The following is a 19612-nucleotide window of genomic DNA, read 5'->3' as shown; positions in this document are numbered from 1 at the left end:
TCAGCCCCCAGGCCTGACCATTCACTCAGACTCTCAATAAATACTTGTATTAAAAGACCTTACACGGGGACCACATCTGGGAAAACATCGCCGCACCCTCATAAGTTACAGGGGGAGACCCGAACTGGCCAAGCCATGACAGGAGCTGTGAGGGCGACAAAAGAGCATTGCAGGGATCGGACATCGGATCGCCAGAAGCCCTCCGCCCTCCTGTTTCGTAATGCCAGGGCCCCATCGCCGCGCATCGCCGGTCCCCGGTCCTGCCTCCACCGCGCACCCTTCCCCAAGGCTGGCCGGGGCCTGGAGTCACCATCCCCTGTTCGGACCTACAGACCTCGCCGCTGCTGAGCTCTACAGATACCGCTCCTTCCACACAGTTCGCCAATTCCGCGGGCCTTACTGAGCCGCGCCAGCCACCGTCCGCGAGGCCTTGGCGCGCCCGTGACGTCACTGTCGTGCGCCTCTCCCGCAGCAAGGGGAATATGGCTCTAGCACGGCGGCTGCGGCTGTTGTTGCTCGCGGCTCGGTTGCTTCTGGCGCCTCGCCGGGACCTGACGGTCCGCGGTCCCAACGAGCCCCTGCCCATGGTGCGCATCCCGCGGGCTCTACAGCGGCGGCAGGAAGAGCGGCAGAGCGGGCAGCGGAGCCTCCCGCGGCTGGTGCTGGTGCGACCTGGGCCGCTGCTGATCTCAGCGAGGCGACCGGAGTTGAACCAGCCGGCACGCCTCACGCTGGGCCCTTGGGAGCCCGCGCCACTCGCTTCGCGCAGCTGGAGGAATCGGCGCGCCCACGGGGACCATTTCTCCATCGAGCGCGCGCAACATGAGGCTCCGGCGCTGCGGAACCTCTCGCCCAAGGGCAGCTTCACCAATCTGAGTCTGGAGCTCCGCGTTCTGAGCGCACTACAAGAGGCTGCTCCCGAAGTTGTTCGGCCCACAACCGTGCAGTCGAGTACCATTCCCCCACATCTTCGCGGCCGCCACATCCTCTGCGCCGCAGAAACCGGCAGTGGCAAAACTCTCGGCTACATGCTACCTCTCCTTCAACGGCTCTTGGGCCAGCCAAGCCTGGACCCCTGTCGTATCCCTGCTCCTCGAGGCCTGGTTCTTGTGCCTTCTCGAGAATTAGCTAAACAGGTGCGGGCCGTGGCCCAGCCCTTGGGCAGCTCCTTGGGCCTCCAGGTGCGGGAGTTAGGGGGAGGCCATGGCATGAGTAGGATTAGGCTGCAACTGTCCAAACAACCTCCAGCAGATATACTAGTGGCCACTCCTGGGGCTCTGTGGAAGGCCCTGAAAACTCAACTGGTCAGCCTGGAGCAGCTGTCCTTCTTGGTGTTGGATGAGGCAGACACGCTGTTGGATGAAAGCTTCCTGGAACTGGTGGATTACATCTTGGAGGGGAGCCATATAGCAGAAGGCCCAGCTGACTTAAAAGACCCCTTCAATCCCAAAGCTCAGTTAGTGCTGGTGGGGGCCACATTTCCCAAAGGTGTAGGCCAGCTGCTGAGTAAAGTTGCCAACTTAGACTCTCTAACTACCGTTACCAGTGACAAGCTCCACTGCATCATGCCTCATGTCAGGCAGACATTCATGAGGCTGAAGGGAACAGAGAAGGTGACTGGCTTGGTGCAGATCCTCAAGCAGCATGACAGAGCATATAGGACTGGCCCCGCAGGAACTGTTCTGGTGTTCTGTAATTGCTCCAGCACTGTGAACTGGCTGGGGTATATTCTGGATGACCACAAAATCCAACACTTAAGACTGCAGGGACAGATGCCAGCCTCAATGAGAGCAGGCATCTTCCAGTCCTTCCAGAAGGGCTCCCGAGACATACTTCTCTGCACAGACATCGCCTCTCGGGGCCTGGACAGCACCCAGGTGGAGCTAGTCATCAATTATGATTTCCCTCTCACCCTGCAAGACTACATCCACAGAGCAGGGAGGGTGGGCCGGGTGGGGAGCGAGGTGCCAGGCACCGTCGTCAGCTTTGTGACCCATCCCTGGGACGTGAGCCTGGTTCAGAAGATTGAGCTGGCAGCTCGCCGGAGGAGAAGCCTTCCAGGACTAGGGTCCTCCTCAGTGACAGAGCCTTCGCACCAGCAAACCTTATTGCAGCAGGCTTATATATGATGCCACAACAGGGACCTTTCCCTCTGTGCTGGATGGGTAAGCACACTTGTCAGTAGGGTGCTCTGGGCTGCCTAGTCACCTTCTGAAGGCCCGGGCTGCTGTCTGGCTTCAAAAGGTAAGCTGCTGGCCAACACTGGAGGGTAAACTACTGAGCATGGCTCTCTGTAGTCTTTCACATGAAGAATAAAGTCGATCTTGGCTCTGTATTATGTCATGGTTTCTAACAGTAAGCGATGTTTCTATGGGTGTCCCTTAATAACAGTTTGCACTGGGGCAGAATTCACTAGACTGAGAAGATTCACACTCTAAACTACCACACTTAGGACGAAGGCTCTTTCAATTGATGTTTTAGTTTAAATTTTATTTCCTGCCCCCAAACATCCATTAAGCGCCCAGGAGAAGGAAAAGGGGATGTGACTAGCAATAGAGAGAAATTTTCTTCACAACAATGACCATGGCAAGCTTAGGCACTTTTGGTGAAATCTCTCTGGGAAGTACTGGCAGAGGAATAAAAGGCAAACTGACACAGAAGTATTGCTTGGTGTGCATTTCCAGGCTCTGCCTTCTTTCTCATCTCTTGGTGGCAGGCGGAGGAAGAGGAGAAAAGGTTAAACTTTTTTATAAACCGGCAGAATAAGCTTATAACATCCTGTCACTATCTCTGCATAGGTTCTAGTCTCTGCAGCATTATATAAGCTTTGCCCAAAGTAATGAACAGTTGAAAGTCAAATGTAATACTTCACCAAACAACTTAAAAATGCTTGCACACCGGAAAGGATTAAGTTGCAGAGAACACAAATGGACCCAGAGCAACCTTTGCCAAAAGAGAATATTGTGCTAAATGTACAGCCATAGCTCTTTTCCATATGAAGAAACAGTCAGAAGGATAAAAGAACTTGGTCAAAATCACACAAGTAAGTAGGACAGAATCTGGTCTGTCTGTCCCAAGGGTTGTGTTCTTTAACCACCAGGCTAGCTTTTCTCAAATCTGATTCATGCATAGAATAACTATACACCTCTGTTTGCCTTGAATATTCCCTGTTTATACGTATGCCTGCTGCAGTTTTTAACACTGCCCACTTTGACTCCCAAAAGCAACCGAGAATACACAATACTTTTGTCACTCTATCCATGGACCACTGTGGTGGGACTGCCCAGGAAGCTTATTAAAAGTGCAGCTTCCTGCACTTATTAAAAGTGCAGCTCCAGATCTAGATAAGTTTTCTGAGGGTTCGCTCAAGAATCCAGGTACAAGTCTTTTTAAGTGGTTTTGTGGAACCCCCCAGGTGAGTCTCTCGCTCTCTTAAGTTAATAAACCATTTATTCTGCCTTCCCCAGATGCGCAGCCAGGTCCTGTTAAGGTAGGAGTCCCCACACCACATCAGAGGGATGCTCCCAGCCAAGTAACCTCTGGAGACTTGGAGAATCTGAATGGTCTCATGCTGGCCCACCTCCCATGACAAACCTCCTCCAGAGCATTCCCCTTCACATTTTACCTTCTACAGCTCCCAAAGGCAGTCTGCTCCAATGAGGCCTGACTTCGTCTGTCCCACCGTACACGGACTGATTCAAGCAGTTTAGGAATACAAGCTGCTGTGGTTCTCAACCAGAGTGGCCCAACCTCTAAAATAGTAGTCCAAACAGTCTCTACCTCCTGGGCACATCCCCTCTGCAACAGCCCCAGTAAACGAATGTCCCATCTTTGCTTTTTCAAGGTCGGCAACAGGGAGTCCCCTCCTAAAGAAGGTTCTCTCTCATTGCCACACTCTCAAAGGCTGCCCCCAATGTGGTTCCTTCCTGTGGGCCTGATCAGGCTAAGGGCAGAGTTGTCTCTTTCCTTCTCTGAGTCGGACCAAATCGTCTTAGTAACACCTCTTCACAGTGTTGACCATGTGTTTCACGGGGGCTGCTGCTGAGCCTTTATCTCATCCTTTCATGGTGGAGAGAGAGAGGATTATAATGATTTTTACTTCTAGGGGAGAGGGGAGTGTAACGATTATGTTGTCATTTTGTATTATGTCCTTTGGTCATGAACTTGTTTTGAATTTCGTAAGAAAATGGGCCCACCATTCCCACTTTGTGAGGTCATTCAGCACCCTCATTTTGCACCTTTAACATCTCTCTCAGTATCACTTGGAAATGTTTGAAATGGCATGAGCTTGTCCTCACATTCCTATCAGCTGTAAATCCGGAGCCCCAACCTGAACCTAACCATTGAGCAGAACACCTCTCCACTACCTGTGTAACACTGGGTAGGCCCCTTAACCTCTTGGTTTTCTTCAGTCCTCAGTTGTGAAAATGTGAGGGTTCTATGAATTTATATTTGGGGCAGGACAAGGTCGAGGAGAGTGTGTCTTTGCTTTTATTCTTCCAAACTGGAATGTCTTCCCTCTCTTCCCCATGGGTCCAAATCTCACTTGTCCTTCAGGCCCACTGCCAAGGAGCCTTCCCTGATTCCCCAGTCCACACAAATCTCTGCCTCTTAGGGTCAGTGCCATACAACCTAGCTGTCTTTTACGTTAATCTTGCCTCTCAAGCCAATCTCAGAATGTGGGTCTCTCTTGCCCTCCTGGGGCCCCTGGGGCTGTGCTAGCACACCGGCACGCCCCACGTGGGGTGTCTACTAGACTAGGGCATGGGTGGGGAGGCCCAGGTGTGAGGGGCCAGGCAGAGTATGTCTTCCTCCCCCCTGCTCTCCTCCACCAAAATGCCCCTCCTCCTGAAGCCTGACCCCTCAAGTCACAGGTTCCTTATTATGAACTCACCTTGTAGTGATGACCTCACAGGCCTTCTCACAGTTTCCATGGCAGGGTAACTGCCAACGTGCTGCCCTCAGAGAAACTTCCTTGACAGTTCTCAACCAGATACCATTCTCTTTGGTTGTCTGACTGAAAATGTGTGACCGGATCATCTATATTTACTCTAACCTGTGCTCTGTTCCATGGGTTGGCAGTGCGGCAGGTACACCGAGAACGGGCATCCCTACAGGAGGCATGTTTTACACACAACTTCACCTGGCTGCCTCATGTTCCTGTGGGGCTTGCCGGCAACGTAAATCTGAGCGCGTTCCCAGCTGTAAGTAATACCATTGACCTGGGATACCTTCAGGGACCCACAGTGCTCACTGCTGGGGACAAGAGAAAGGTCATCCCTGGACAAGTGTGCAGGTTGGTTGTGATTTATAAATATACCCTTCCCCTTTGGACTACAGGATGCTTCCATTCAGACCCTTTCCTGATTGGCCTCTTAGCAAAAGACAAGTGCATTTTTGTTGGCAAATGGTAAATGGAGCAGTTTGAGGAAGAGGGCCACTCTTGAAACACACCTTCAAACCCAGGCACCTCTGTGCTGTCATGTAGACATCTATATCGGTGCCCTCAGACACATCCCATCCTGAGCTGCTGAGTACTAGGGGAGAGGGTGGTGCCATATTGATGGGAAGACCGGAAGAACCAAGGGGGGTGTTGAAGTGCTAATGAGCCTGGAGGGCTGAGGAGATGGTGTCCCAGGAGGCTGGGTTGACGTGAGCCTAGACTTGGTACCCAGAACCCGGTTCCGAGTCTCCTGATCACTCTGCCTCTGTATTTGGCCTTGTTCTAATCTAGATAAATGTATCAGAGGGCTAGAGTTCAGTGTGGTTGAAACAGGCAGTATAAATGGGGCCCAAGAGGGGTTGCCAAGGTGGGAGGGGTTCTTAACCAACTTAGATTAGATTATTTTTATCCAAAACTTGAAAGGCATTTCCATTAAAGCCTCAGAAGTGACAGACTGCAAGAAATGTTTTCTCTGTTGTGGAAGGGAGAGATGGAGAGGATCATGACTGCAATTACTTTCGGGTTCTACTGTTTTCCCTGGAAACGGTGAAGAGACTTCCTCCTGTGCTGCAGCCGTAGGCTCTAGGAATTGCTTTGGCAGCAAGTGTCCCTTCTCTAGGGACTCATAGAGGTGATGGGCCAAGGCTGTGTTTTGGATGTCACGTAGATTAAAGGTCTTCAGCCAGAAACTGGGAGAGACATGAGAGAGCGAAATTCTGGCAGGAGACTGTGTACAGCAGAAGTGACTGGTCAGTTCTGATTTTCTTTGCAGCAGCAGTGGCTCCCGTTTCTCTTCCTATACCTGGTCACTACCGTGTCCTCAACCGAGGGTGTGGAGAAACGCAGTTGGGCTGGCATGGGGAGACATACTGCCTGGTTGGTGGCTACCGGGCCTACGGGGATGTTCCTTTGGCCACGCCAGAAAAGGTGGAAGCAGAGAAGCCAGTCGCCAGACGTGCTCCCTAGAGAAAGTGCCCTCCGGAAGAGTCGGACGAAGACCTGGGTTGCCCCAGACCCAAACTCCGGCGATTGCAGCATTCAAGCAGTTTAGGACTAGAAGATGCTTTGATTCTCAAGCAGCGTGGCCCAACCTCTGGGCACATCCCCTCTGCAACAGCCCCAGTACACGAGTGTCCCATCTTTGCTTTTTCAAGGTCGGCAACAGGGAGTCCCCTCCTAAAGAAGGTTCTCTCTCATTGCCACACTCTCAAAGGCTGCCCCCAATGTGGTTCCTTCCTGTGGGCCTGATCAGGCTAAGGGCAGAGTTGTCTCTTTCCTTCTCTGAGTCGGACCAAATCGTCTTAGTAACACCTCTTCACAGTGTTGACCATGTGTTTCACGGGGGCTGCTGCTGAGCCTTTATCTCATCCTTTCATGGTGGAGAGAGAGAGGATTATAATGATTTTTACTTCTAGGGGAGAGGGGAGTGTAACGATTACGTTGTCATTTTGTATTATGTCCTTTGGTCATGAACTTGTTTTGAATTTCACATAAAAATGGGCCCACCATTCCCACTTTGTGAGGTCATTCAGCACCCTCATTTTGCACCTTTAACATCTCTCTCAGTGTCACTTGGAAATGTTTGAAATGGCATGAGCTTGTCCTCACATTCCTATCAGCTGTAAATCCGGAGCCCCAACCTGAACCTAACCATTGAGCAGAACACCTCTCCACTACCTGTGTAACACTGGGTAGGCCCCTTAACCTCTTGGTTTTCTTCAGTCCTCAGTTGTGAAAATGTGAGGGTTCTATGAATTTATATTTGGGGCAGGACAAGGTCGAGGAGAGTGGGTCTTTGCTTTTATTCTTCCAATCTGGAATGTCTTCCCTCTCTTCCCCATGGGTCCAAATCTCACTTGTCCTTCAGGCCCACTGCCAAGGAGCCTTCCCTGATTCCCCAGTCCACACAAATCTCTGCCTCTTTGGGTCAGTGCCATACAACCTAGCTGTCTCTTACGTTAATCTTGCCTCTCAAGCCAATCTCACAATGTGGGTCTCTCTTGCCCTCCTGGGCCCCTGGGGCTGTGCCAGCCCACCGGAACGCCCCGCACGGGTTGTCTACTAGACTAGGGCATGGGCGGGGAGGCCCAGGTGTGAGGGGCCATGAAGAGTACCTCTGCCTCCCCCCTGCTCTCCTCCACAAAAGTGCCCCTCCTCCTGAAGCCTGCCCCTCAAGTCACAGGTTCCTTATATGACCTCACTGGGTAATGATGCCCTCACAGGCCTTCTCACAGTTGCCACGGCAGGGTAACTATGCCAACGTGCTGCCCTCAGAGAAACTTCCCTGACAGTTCTCCACCAGATACCAATCTCTTTGGTTGTCTGAGGGAGGATGTCTGACCAGATCTTCTGTATTTCCTCTAACCTGTCCTCTGTTCCCTGGGAGGGTAGTGCAGCATGTTCACTGAAATGGGGCATCTGTACAGGAGGCATGGTGTACACACAACCTTCACCTGGCTGCCACATGTTCCTGTGGGGCTTGCCGCACCACATACACCTGAGCGCGTTCCCAGCTGTAAGTAATACCAGTGACCTGGGACTACCTTCAGGGACCCACAGTGCTCACTGCTGAGGACAAGTGAAAGGTCATCCCTGGACAAGTGTGCAGGATGGTTCTGATCTTTATAAATGTAGCCTTCCCCTTTGGACTACAGGATGCTTCCATTCAGACCCTTTCCTGATTGGCCTCTTAGCAAAAGACAAGTACATTTTTGTTGGCATATGGTAAATGGAGCAGTTGGAGGAAGAGGGCCACTCTTGAACCGTACCTTCAATCCCAGGCATCTCTCTGCTGTAATGTAGACATCTATATCGGTCTGCTCAGACGCATCCCATCCTGAGCTGCTGATTACTACGGGAGAGTGTGGTGCCATATTGATGGGAAGACCGGAAGAACCAAGAGGGATGTTGAAGTGCTAATGAGACTGGAGGGCTGAGGAGATGGTGTCCCAGGAGGCTGGGTTGATGTGAGCCTAGACTTGGTACCCAGAAGGCGGTTCTGAGTGTCCAGGTCACTCTGCCTCAGTATTTGGCCTTGTTCTAATCTAGATAAAAGTATCAGAGGGCTAGAGTTCAGTGTGGTGGAAACAGGCAGTATAAATGGGGCCCAAGAGGGGTTGCCAAGGTTGGAGGGGTTTTTAACCAATTTATATTAGATTATTTTTTTCCAAACCTTGAATGGTATTTCCATTAAAGCCTCAGAAGTGACAGACTGCAAGAAATGTTTTCTCTGTTGTGGAAGGGAGAGATGGAGAGGATCCTGATTGCAATTACTTTCGGGTTCTCCTTTTTTCCCTGGAAACGGTGAAGAGACTTCCTCATGTGCTGCAGCCGTCTGCTCCAGGAATTGCTTTTGCAGCCAGTGTCCCTTCTCTAGGGACTCATAGAGGTGATGGGCCAAGGCTGTGTTTTGGATGTCAAGTAGATTAAAGGTCTTCATCCAGAAACTGGGAGAGACATGAGAGAGGGAAATTCTGGCAGGAGACTGGGTACAGCAGCAGGGACTGATCACTTCTGATTTTCTTTGCAGCAGCAGTGGCTCCCGTTTCTCAACCTACCCCTGGTCACTACCATGTCGTCTAGCGAGGGTGTGGAGAAACGCAGTTGGGCTGGTATCGGGAGACATACTGCCTGGTTGGTGGCTACCGGGCCTACGGGCAGATTCCTTTGGCCACGTCAGCAAAACTGGAAGCAGAGAAGCCAGTCCCCAGACGTGCTCCCAAGAGGAAGCTCTCTCCAGAAAACTCGGACAAAGACCTGGGTTGCCGCAGACTCAAAATCCGGCGATTGCAGCTTTCAAGCAGTTTAGGACTAGAAGGTGCTTTGATTCTCAAGCAGAGTGGCCCAACCTCTGGGCGCATCCCCTCTGCAACAGCCCCAGTAAACTAATGTCCCATCTTTGCTTTTTCAAGGTCGGCAACAGGGAGTCCCCTCCCAAATAAGGTTCCCTCTCATTGCCACACTCTCAAAGGTTTCCCAAATGTGGTTTCTTCCTGTGAGCCTGATCAGGCTAAGGGCAGAGTTGTCTCTTTCCTTCTCTGAGTCGGACCAAATCGTCTTAGTAACACCTCTTCACAGTGTTGACCATGTGTTTCACGGGGGCTGCTGCTGAGCCTTTATCTCATCCTTTCATGCTGGAGAGAGAGAGGAGTATAATGATTTTTACTTCTAAGGGAGAGGGGAGTGTAATGATTATGTTGTCATTTTGTATTATTTCCTTTGGTCATGAACTTGTTTTGAATTTCATATCAAAATGGGCCCACCATTCCCACTTTGTGAGGTCATTCAGCACCCTCATTTTGCACCTTTAACGTCTCTCTCAGTATCACTTGGAAATGTTTGAAATGGCATGAGCTTGTCCTCACATTCCTATCCGCTGTAAATGCCGAGCCCCAACATGAACCTAACCATTGAGCAGAACACCTCTCCACCACCTGTGTAACACTGGGTAGGCCCCTTAACCTCTTGGTTTTCTTCAGTCCTCAGTTGTGAAAATGTGAGTGGTCTATGAATTTATATTTGGGGCAGGACAAGGTCGAGGAGAGTGTGTCTTTGCTTTTATTCTTCCTAACCTGGAATGTCTTCCCTCTCTTCCCCATGGATCCAAATCTCACTTGTCCTTCAGGCCCACTGCCAAGGAGCCTTCCCTGATTCCCCAGTCCACACAAATCTCTGCCTCTTTGGGTCAGTGCCATACAACCTAGCTGTCTCTTACGTTAATCTTGCCTCTCAAGCCAATCTCAGAATGTGGGTCTCTCTTGCCCTCCTGGGCCCCTGGGGCTGTGCCAGCCCACCGGAACACCCCGCGTGGGGTCTCTACTAGACTAGGGCATGGCTGGGGAGGCCCAGGTGTGAGGGGCCAGGCAGAGTATGTCTCCCTCCCCCCTGCTCTCCTCCACAAAACTGCCCCTCCTCCTGAAGCCTGCCCCTCAAGTCACAGGTTCCTTATATGACCTCACTGGGTAATGATGCCCTCACAGGCCTTCTCACAGTTGCCACGGCAGGGTAACTATGCCAACGTGCTGCCCTCAGAGAAACTTCCCTGACAGTTCTCCACCAGATACCAATCTCTTTGGTTGTCTGAGGGAGGATGTCTGACCAGATCTTCTGTATTTCCTCTAACCTGTCCTCTGTTCCCTGGGAGGGTAGTGCAGCATGTTCACTGAAATGGGGCATCTGTACAGGAGGCATGGTGTACACACAACCTCCCCGGGCTGCCACATGTTCCTGTGGGGCCTGCCCACCACATACACCTGAGCGCGTTCCCAGCTGTAAGTAATACCAGTGACCTGGGACACCTTCAGGGACCCACAGTGCTCAATGCTGAGGACAAGTGAAAGGTCATCCCTGGACAAGTGTGCAGGATGCTTCTGATCTTTATAAATGTAGCCTTCCCCTTTGGGCTACAGGATGCTTCCATTCAGACCCTTTCCCGATTGGCCTCTTAGCAAAAGACAAGTGCATTTTTGTTGGCAAATGGTAAATGGAGCAGTTGGGGGAAGAGGGCCACTCTTGAACCGCACCTTCAAACCCAGGCACCTCTGTGCTGTCATGTAGACATCTATATCGGTCCCCTCAGACACATCCCATCCTGAGCTGCTGAGTACTAGGGGAGAGGGTGGTGCCATATTGATGGGAAGACCGGAAGAACCAAGAGGGGTGTTGAAGTGCTAATGAGACTGGGGGGCTGAAAAGATGGTGTCCCAGGAGGCTGGGTTGATGTGAGCCTAGACCTGGTACCCAGAACACGGTTCTGAGTCTTCTAATCACTCTGCCTCAGTATTTGGCCTTGTTCTAATCTAGATAAATGTATTTGAGCTGTACAGTTCAGTGTTGTTCAAACAGGCAGTATAAATGGGGCCCAAGAGGGGTTGCCAAGGTGGGAGGGGTTTTTAACCAATTTATATTAGATTATTATTTTTCCAAACCTTGAACGGTATTTCCATTAAAGCCTCAGAAGTGACAGACTGCAAGAAATGTTTTCTCTGTTGTGGAAGGGAGAGATGGAGAGGATCATGATTGCAATTACTTTCGGGTTCTCCTGTTTTCCGTGGAAACGGTGAAGAGACTTCCTCATGTGCTGCAGCCGTAGGCTCTAGGTATTTCTTTTGCAGCCAGTGTCCCTTCTCTAGGGACTCATAGAGGTGATGGGCCAAGGCTGTGTTTTGGATGTCAAGTAGATTAAAGGTCTTCAGCCAGAAACTGGGAGAGACATGAGAGAGGGAAATTCTGGCAGGAGACTGTGTACAGCAGAAGTGACTGATCAGTTCTGATTTTCTTTGCAGCAGCAGTGGCTCCCGTTTCTCCTCCTACCCTGGTCACTACCATGTCCTCTACCGAGGGTGTGGAGAAACGCAGTTGGGCTGGCATGGGGAGACATACTGCCTGGTTGGTGGCTACCGGGCCTACGGGGATGTTCCTTTGGCCACGCCAGCAACGGTGGAAGCAGAGAAGCCAGTTCCCAGACGTGCTCCAAAGAGAAAGCACGCTCCGGAAGAGTCGGACGAAGACCTGGGTTGCCCCAGACCCAAAATCCGGCGATTGCAGCATTCAAGCAGTTTAGGACTACAAGGTGCTTTGATTCTCAAGCAGGGTGGCCCAACCTCTGGGCACATCCCCTCTGCAACAGCCCCAGTAAACGAATGTCCCATCTTTGCTTTTTCAAGGTCGGCAACAGGGAGTCCCCTCCTAAAGAAGGTTCTCTCTCATTGCCACACTCTCAAAGGCTGCCCCCAATGTGGTTCCTTCCTGTGGGCCTGATCAGGCTAAGGGCAGAGTTGTCTCTTTCCTTCTCTGAGTCGGACCAAATCGTCTTAGTAACACCTCTTCACAGTGTTGACCATGTGTTTCACGGGGGCTGCTGCTGAGCCTTTATCTCATCCTTTCATGGTGGAGAGAGAGAGGATTATAATGATTTTAATTTCTAGGGGAGAGGGGAGTGTAATGATTATGTTGTCATTTTGTATTATGTCCTTTGGTCATGAACTGGTTTTGAATTTCATATGAAAATGGGCCCACCATTCCCACTTTGTGAGGTCATTCAGCACCCTCATTTTGCACCTTTAACATCTCTCTCAGTATCACTTGGAAATGTTTGAAATGGCATGAGCTTGTCCTCACATTCCTATCAGCTGTAAATCCGGAGCCCCAACATGAACCTAACCATTGAGCAGAACACCTCTCCACTACCTGTGGAACACTGGGTAGGCCCCTTCACCTCTTGGTTTTCTTCAGTCCTCAGTTGTGAAAATGTGAGGGTTCTATGAATTTATATTTGGGGCAGGACAAGGGCGAGGAGAGTGTGTCTTTGCTTTTATTCTTCCAAACTGGAATGTCTTTCCTCTCTTCCCCATGGGTCCAAATCTCACTTGTCCTTCAGGCCCACTGCCAAGGAGCCTTCCCTGATTCCCCAGTCCACACAAATCTCTGCCTCTTAGGGTCAGTGCCATACAACCTAGCTCTCTCTTACGTTACTCTTGCCTCTCAAGCCAATCTCAGAATGTGGGTCTCTCTTGCCCTCCTGGGGCCCCTGGGGCTGTGCCAGCCCACCGGCACGCCCCACGTGGGATGTCTGCTAGACTAGGGCATGGGTGGGGAGGCCCAGGTGTGAGGGGCCAGGCAGAGTACCTCTGCCTCCCCCTGCTCTCCTCCACAAAACTGCCCCTCCTCCTGAAGCCTGACCCCCAAGTCACAGGTTCCTTATTATGACCTCACTGGGTAGTGATGACCTCACCGGCCTTCTCACAGTTTCCATGGCAGCGTAACTGCCAACGTGCTGCCCTCAGAGAAACTTCCCTGACAGTTCTCCACCAGAAGTTCTCCAACCTCTTTGGTTGTCTGAGGGAGAATGTGTGACCGGATCCTCTATCTTTACTCGAACCTGTGCTCTGTTCCGTGGCTGGGCAGTGCAGCAGGTACACCGAGACCTGGCATCTCTAGAGGAGCCATGGTGTACACACCACCTCACCTGGCTGCCTCATGTTCCTGTGGGGCTTGCCCACTACGTATACCTGAGCGCGTTCCCAGCTGTAAGTAATACCAGTGACCTGGGACACCTTCAGGGACCCACAGTGCTCACTGCTGAGGACAAGTGAAAGGTCATCCCTGGACAAGTGTGCAGGATGGTCCTGATCTTTATAAATGTAGCTTCCCCTTTGGGCTACAGGATGCTTCCATTCAGACCCTTTCCTGATTGGCCTCTTAGCAAAAGACAAGTGCATTTTTGTTGGCATATGGGAAATGGAGCAGTTTGAGGAAGAGGGCCACTCTTGAAACACACCTTCAAACCCAGGCACCTCTGTGCTGTCATGTAGACATCTACATCGGTGCCCTCAGACACATCCCATCCTGAGCTGCTGAGTACTAGGGGAGAGGGTGGTGCCATATTGATGGGAAGACCGGAAGAACCAAGAGGGGTGTTGAAGTGCTAATGAGACTGGAGGGCTGAGGAGATGGTGTCCCAGGAGGCTGGGTTGATGTGAGCCTAGACTTGGTACCCAGAACGCGGTTCTCAGTCTCCTGATCACTCTGCCACAGTATTTGGCCTTGTTCTAATCTACATAAAAGTATCAGAGGGCTAGAGTTCAGTGTGGTTGAAACAGGCAGTATAAATGGGGCCCAAGAGGGGCTGCCAAGGTGGGAGGGGTCCTTAACCAATTTATATTAGATTAGTTTTTTCCAAAACTTGAAAGACATTTCCATTAAAGCCTCAGAAGTGACAGACTGCAAGAAATGTTTTCTCTGTTGTGGAAGGGAGAGATGGAGAGGCTCATGATTGCAATGACTTTCGGGTTCTACTGTTTTCCCTGGAAACGGTGAAGAGACTTCCTCATGTGCTGCAGCCGTAGGCTCTAGGAATTGCTTTTGCAGCCAGTGTCCCTTCTCTAGGGACTCATAGAAGTGATGGGCCAAGGCTGTGCTCTGGATGTCAAGTAGATTAAAGGTCTTCAGCCAGAAACTGGGAGAGACATGAGAGAGGGAAATTCTGGCAGGAGGCTGTGTACAGCAGAAGTGACTGATCAGTTCTGATTTTCTTTGCAGCAGCAGTGGCTCCCGTTTCTCCCCCTAGCCCTGGTCACTACCATGTCCTCTACCGAGGGTGTGGAGAAACGCAGTTAGGCTGGCATGGGGAGACATACTGCCTGGTTGGTGGCTACCGGGCCTACGGGGATGTTCCTTTGGCCACGCCAGCAAAGGTGGAAGCAGAGAAGCCAGTCCCCAGACGTGCTCCCAAGAGAAAGCACTCTCCGGAAAAGTCGCACAAAGATCTGGGTTGCCCCAGACCCAAAATCCGGCGATTGGAGCATTCAAGCCATTTCGGACTAGAAGGTGCTTTGGTTCTCAAGCAGGGTGGCCCAACCTCTGGGCACATCCCCTCTGTAACAGCCCCAGTAAACGAATGTACCATCCTTGCTTTTTCAAGGTCGGCAACAGGGAGTCCCCTGCTAAAGAAGGTTCTCTCGCATTGCCGCACTCTCAAAGGCTGCCCCCAGTGTGCTTCCTTCCTGTGGGCCTGATCAGGCTAAGGGCAGAGTTGTCTCTTTCCTTCTCTGAGTCGGATCAAATCGCCTTAGTAACACCTCTTCACAGTGTTGACCATGTGTTTCACGGGGGTTGCTGCTGAGCCTTTATCTCATCCTTTCATGGTGGAGAGAGAGAGGATTATAATGATTTTTACTTCTAGGGGAGAGGGTGGTGCCATATTGATGGGAAGACCGGAAGAACCAAGAGGGGTGTTGAAGTGCTAATGAGACTGGAGGGCTGAGGAGATGGTGTCCCAGGAGGCTGGGTTGATGTGAGCCTAGACTTGGTACCCAGAACGCGGTTCTCAGTCTCCTGATCACTCTGCCACAGTATTTGGCCTTGTTCTAATCTACATAAAAGTATCAGAGGGCTAGAGTTCAGTGTGGTTGAAACAGGCAGTATAAATGGGGCCCAAGAGGGGCTGCCAAGGTGGGAGGGGTCCTTAACCAATTTATATTAGATTAGTTTTTTCCAAAACTTGAAAGACATTTCCATTAAAGCCTCAGAAGTGACAGACTGCAAGAAATGTTTTCTCTGTTGTGGAAGGGAGAGATGGAGAGGCTCATGATTGCAATGACTTTCGGGTTCTACTGTTTTCCCTGGAAACGGTGAAGAGACTTCCTCATGTGCTGCAGCCGTAGGCTCTAGGAATTGCTTTTGCAGCCAGTGTCCCTTCTCTAGGGACTCATAGAGGTGATGGGCCAAGGCTGTGTTTTGGATGTCAAGTAGATTAAAGGTCTTCAGCCAGAAACTGGGAGAGACATGAGAGAGGGAAATTCTGGCAGGAGGCTGTGTACAGCAGAAGTGACTGATCAGTTCTGATTTTCTTTGCAGCAGCAGTGGCTCCCGTTTCTCCCCCTAGCCCTGGTCACTACCATGTCCTCTACCGAGGGTGTGGAGAAACGCAGTTGGGCTGGCATGGGGAGACATACTGCCTGGTTGGTGGCTACCGGGCCTACGGGGATGTTCCTTTGGCCACGCCAGCAAAGGTGGAAGCAGAGAAGCCAGTCCCCAGACGTGCTCCCAAGAGAAAGCACGCTCCAGAAGAGTCGGACGAAGACCTGGGTTGCCCCAGACCCAAAATCCGGCGATTGGAGCATTCAAGCAGCTTCGGACTAGAAGGTGCTTTGATTCTCAAGCAGGGTGGCCCAACCTCTGGGCACATCCCCTCTGCAACAGCCCCAGTAAACGAATGTCCCATCTTTGCTTTTTCAAGGTCGGCAACAGGGAGTCCCCTCCTAAAGAAGGTTCTCTCTCATTGCCACACTCTCAAAGGCTGCCCCCAATGTGGTTCCTTCCTGTGGGCCTGATCAGGCTAAGGGCAGAGTTGTCTCTTTCCTTCTCTGAGTCGGACCAAATCGTCTTAGTAACACCTCTTCACAGTGTTGACCATGTGTTTCACGGGGGCTGCTGCTGAGCCTTTATCTCATCCTTTCATGGTGGAGAGAGAGAGGATTATAATGATTTTTACTTCTAGGGGAGAGGGGAGTGTAACGATTACGTTGTCATTTTGTATCATGTCCTTTGGTCATGAACTTGTTTTGAATTTCGTAAGAAAATGGGCCCACCATTCCCACTTTGTGAGGTCATTCAGCACCCTCATTTTGCACCTTTAACATCTCTCTCAGTGTCACTTGGAAATGTTTGAAATGGCATGAGCTTGTCCTCACATTCCTATCAGCTGTAAATCCGGAGCCCCAACATGAACCTAACCATTGAGCAGAACACCTCTCCACTACCTGTGTAACACTGGGTAGGCCCCTTAACCTCTTGGTTTTCTTCAGTCCTCAGTTGTGAAAATGTGAGGGTTCTATGAATTTATATTTGGGGCAGGACAAGGTCGAGGAGAGTGGGTCTTTGCTTTTATTCTTCCAATCTGGAATGTCTTCCCTCTCTTCCCCATGGGTCCAAATCTCACTTGTCCTTCAGGCCCACTGCCAAGGAGCCTTCCCTGATCCCCCAGTCCACACAAATCTCTGCCTCTTAGGGTCAGTGCCATACAACCTAGCTGTCTGTGACGTTAATCTTGCCTCTCAAGCCAATCTCAGAATGTGGGTCTCTCTTGCCCTCCTGGGGCCCCTGGGGCTGTGCCAGCCCACCGGCACGCCCCACGTGGGGTGTCTACTAGACTAGGGCATGGGTGGAGAGGCCCAGGTGTGAGGGGCCAGGCAGAGTACCTCTGCCTCCCCCCTACTCTCCTCCACAAAACTGCCCCTCCTCCTGAAGCCTGCCCCTCAAGTCACAGCTTCCTTATATGACCTCACTGGGTAAGGGTAACTATGCCAACGTGCTGCCCTCAGAGAAACTTCCCTGCCAGTTCTCCACCAGATACCAATCTTTTGGTTGTCTGAGAGAGAATGCCTGACCAGATCTTCTATATTTACTCTAACCTGTCCTCTGCTCCCTGGGAGGGCAGTGCAGCAGGTACACTGAGACCGGGCATCTGTACAGGATGCATGGTGTACACACAACCTCCCCTGGCTGCCACATGTTCCTGTGGGGCTTGCCCACCACATACACCTGAACACTTTCCCAGCTGTAAGTAATACCAGTGACCTGGGACGCCTTCAGGGACCCACAGTGCTCACTGCTGAGGACAAGTGAAAGGTCATCCCCGGACAAGTGTGCAGGATGGTTCTGATCTTTATAAATGTAGCCTTCCCCTTTGGGCTACAGGATGCTTCCATTCAGACCCTTTCCTGACTGGCCTCTTAGCAAAAGACAAGTGCATTTTTGTTGGCAAATGGTAAATGGAGCAGTTTGAGGAAGAGGGCCACTCTTGAAACACACCTTCAAACCCAGGCACCTCTGTGCTGTCATGTAGACATCTATATCGGTGCCCTCAGACACATCCCATCCTGAGCTGCTGAGTACTAGGGGAGAGGGTGGTGCCATATTGATGGGAAGACCGGAAGAACCAAGGGGGGTGTTGAAGTGCTAATGAGCCTGGAGGGCTGAGGAGATGGTGTCCCAGGAGGCTGGGTTGACGTGAGCCTAGACTTGGTACCCAGAACCCGGTTCTGAGTCTCCTGATCACTCTGCCTCTGTATTTGGCCTTGTTCTAATCTAGATAAATGTATCAGAGGGCTAGAGTTCAGTGTGGTTGAAACAGGCAGTATAAATGGGGCCCAAGAGGGGTTGCCAAGGTGGGAGGGGTTCTTAACCAACTTAGATTAGATTATTTTTATCCAAAACTTGAAAGGCATTTCCATTAAAGCCTCAGAAGTGACAGACTGCAAGAAATGTTTTCTCTGTTGTGGAAGGGAGAGATGGAGAGGATCATGACTGCAATTACTTTCGGGTTCTACTGTTTTCCCTGGAAACGGTGAAGAGACTTCCTCCTGTGCTGCAGCCGTAGGCTCTAGGAATTGCTTTGGCAGCAAGTGTCCCTTCTCTAGGGACTCATAGAGGTGATGGGCCAAGGCTGTGTTTTGGATGTCACGTAGATTAAAGGTCTTCAGCCAGAAACTGGGAGAGACATGAGAGAGCGAAATTCTGGCAGGAGACTGTGTACAGCAGAAGTGACTGGTCAGTTCTGATTTTCTTTGCAGCAGCAGTGGCTCCCGTTTCTCTTCCTATACCTGGTCACTACCGTGTCCTCAACCGAGGGTGTGGAGAAACGCAGTTGGGCTGGCATGGGGAGACATACTGCCTGGTTGGTGGCTACCGGGCCTACGGGGATGTTCCTTTGGCCACGCCAGAAAAGGTGGAAGCAGAGAAGCCAGTCCCCAGACGTGCTCCCTAGAGAAAGTGCCCTCCGGAAGAGTCGGACGAAGACCTGGGTTGCCCCAGACCCAAACTCCGGCGATTGCAGCATGGTGCCAGGAGGTGGACCCCACAGAATCTTGTTGGTTGAACCATTCTGAAGAGAGGGCAACGGTTTAACTGCCTAAGGCAACGAATGCCTCTTCCTGCAGTGACCCACCCCGTCCCCCAACTGCCAACTGCCACAGATTAGAACGTGCGTCGTTCTGTTTGAGCCTTCCTCAGCCAGGAGCCTCCTTCCACACTAAATGGCCATAATCAAGGAGCCTCAGAAACTGACGTTTGAAATGAGAGTCTGCCCTGAACATCCCAGGGCTGAAGCTGGCCTGGAAGAAAACGTGACGTTCCTCCGCTCAATCCTCAGGGGCCGAGCCAAGGCGGATGCAGGAGCAGAGACAGGGTGCAGAGAAGCCTTAGCAGTCTACCACATGGGCTCCTGCCCTGAGCCATTGTCAGCGGCCACCACCACAAACCAGGGCGGAGCTGGGTTTTTTGAAACTGAAAGCAGCAATCTGTGGCTTCCCAAAGAGCCTCCTGCCTGGGGTCTCAGGAGGCAGGCTAGAGAGACCCAGGAAGACCTGCTCCCTGAAGCAAGAACAGGATGGAGGGTCAAGCAGCACACACCCTGCCCCGAGGTTCACATGCTCCTTTATTCCCAGCCCTTTCTGTCCCCAGTGGGGTCCCTTCCTGCTCAATAAAATGTTTTTCTGTAACAGATTTCTAGGGTTGCCAGTGCTCAGACTTAGGTCACTACCCCTGTGCTAGGCACTCCTGCTACCCAGGAAAGGTTCCAAAGGTGGAACAGCTCCAGGGGGTGCCAGGGATCAGAGCAAAAACTTGAGAGGCTGGGGATGAAGGAGTTTGGGCACAGTCCCTAAAGCA

The 19612-nt window shown here is 51.5% G+C and overlaps 3 protein-coding genes across 8 annotated transcripts in view; 2 read left to right on the top strand and 1 right to left on the bottom strand.

The window, feature by feature from the left end:
- The window catches only part of DUS2 (dihydrouridine synthase 2), a 45140-nt gene extending 44688 nt beyond the window's left edge, over positions 1-452 (bottom strand). For 2 of the 5 annotated variants that reach the window (XM_036833166.1, XM_036833169.1), the window contains exons 1-2: positions 335-432; positions 64-145 (exon numbers count right to left, since the gene is read on the bottom strand). The gene's annotated coding sequence lies outside the window, so the exon portion shown is untranslated. Of the gene's footprint in view, positions 1-63; positions 146-334 lie in introns of all 5 variants that reach the window. The other 3 variants (XM_036833168.1, XM_036833170.1, XM_036833167.1) reach the window with 3 other exon arrangements.
- On the top strand, positions 407-6842 carry DDX28 (DEAD-box helicase 28). Of its 2 annotated transcripts, XR_005017412.1 has the most exons (2): positions 407-2244; positions 6216-6842. XR_005017412.1 is itself a non-coding variant. In XM_036833165.1 (1 exon), exon 1 carries the CDS (start codon positions 483-485, stop codon positions 2127-2129), a length of 1647 nt encoding a protein of 548 aa, XP_036689060.1. In that variant the 5' UTR covers positions 407-482; the 3' UTR covers positions 2130-2338. The 2 variants fall into 2 exon arrangements, 1 of the variants encoding a protein (XP_036689060.1); XM_036833165.1 differs by lacking the exon at positions 6216-6842 and having other exon boundaries at positions 407-2338.
- Positions 6843-15780: 8938 nt separating this feature from the next.
- DPEP2NB (DPEP2 neighbor) lies at positions 15781-18735 on the top strand (the record flags this gene model as incomplete). Its single annotated transcript, XM_036833171.1, has 2 exons — positions 15781-16087; positions 18520-18735. Coding segments are annotated over 2 exons (498 nt in total), but the record flags the coding sequence as incomplete, so codon positions are not given.
- Positions 18736-19612: the final 877 nt, after the last annotated feature.

This window comes from Balaenoptera musculus, chromosome 19 (genome assembly GCF_009873245.2).
Source record: "Balaenoptera musculus isolate JJ_BM4_2016_0621 chromosome 19, mBalMus1.pri.v3, whole genome shotgun sequence".
In the NCBI taxonomy this organism is placed as follows: Eukaryota; Metazoa; Chordata; class Mammalia; order Artiodactyla; family Balaenopteridae; genus Balaenoptera; species Balaenoptera musculus.
Note: the sequence above shows the minus strand (reverse complement) of the source record. Positions and strands in the feature narration are given on the sequence as shown.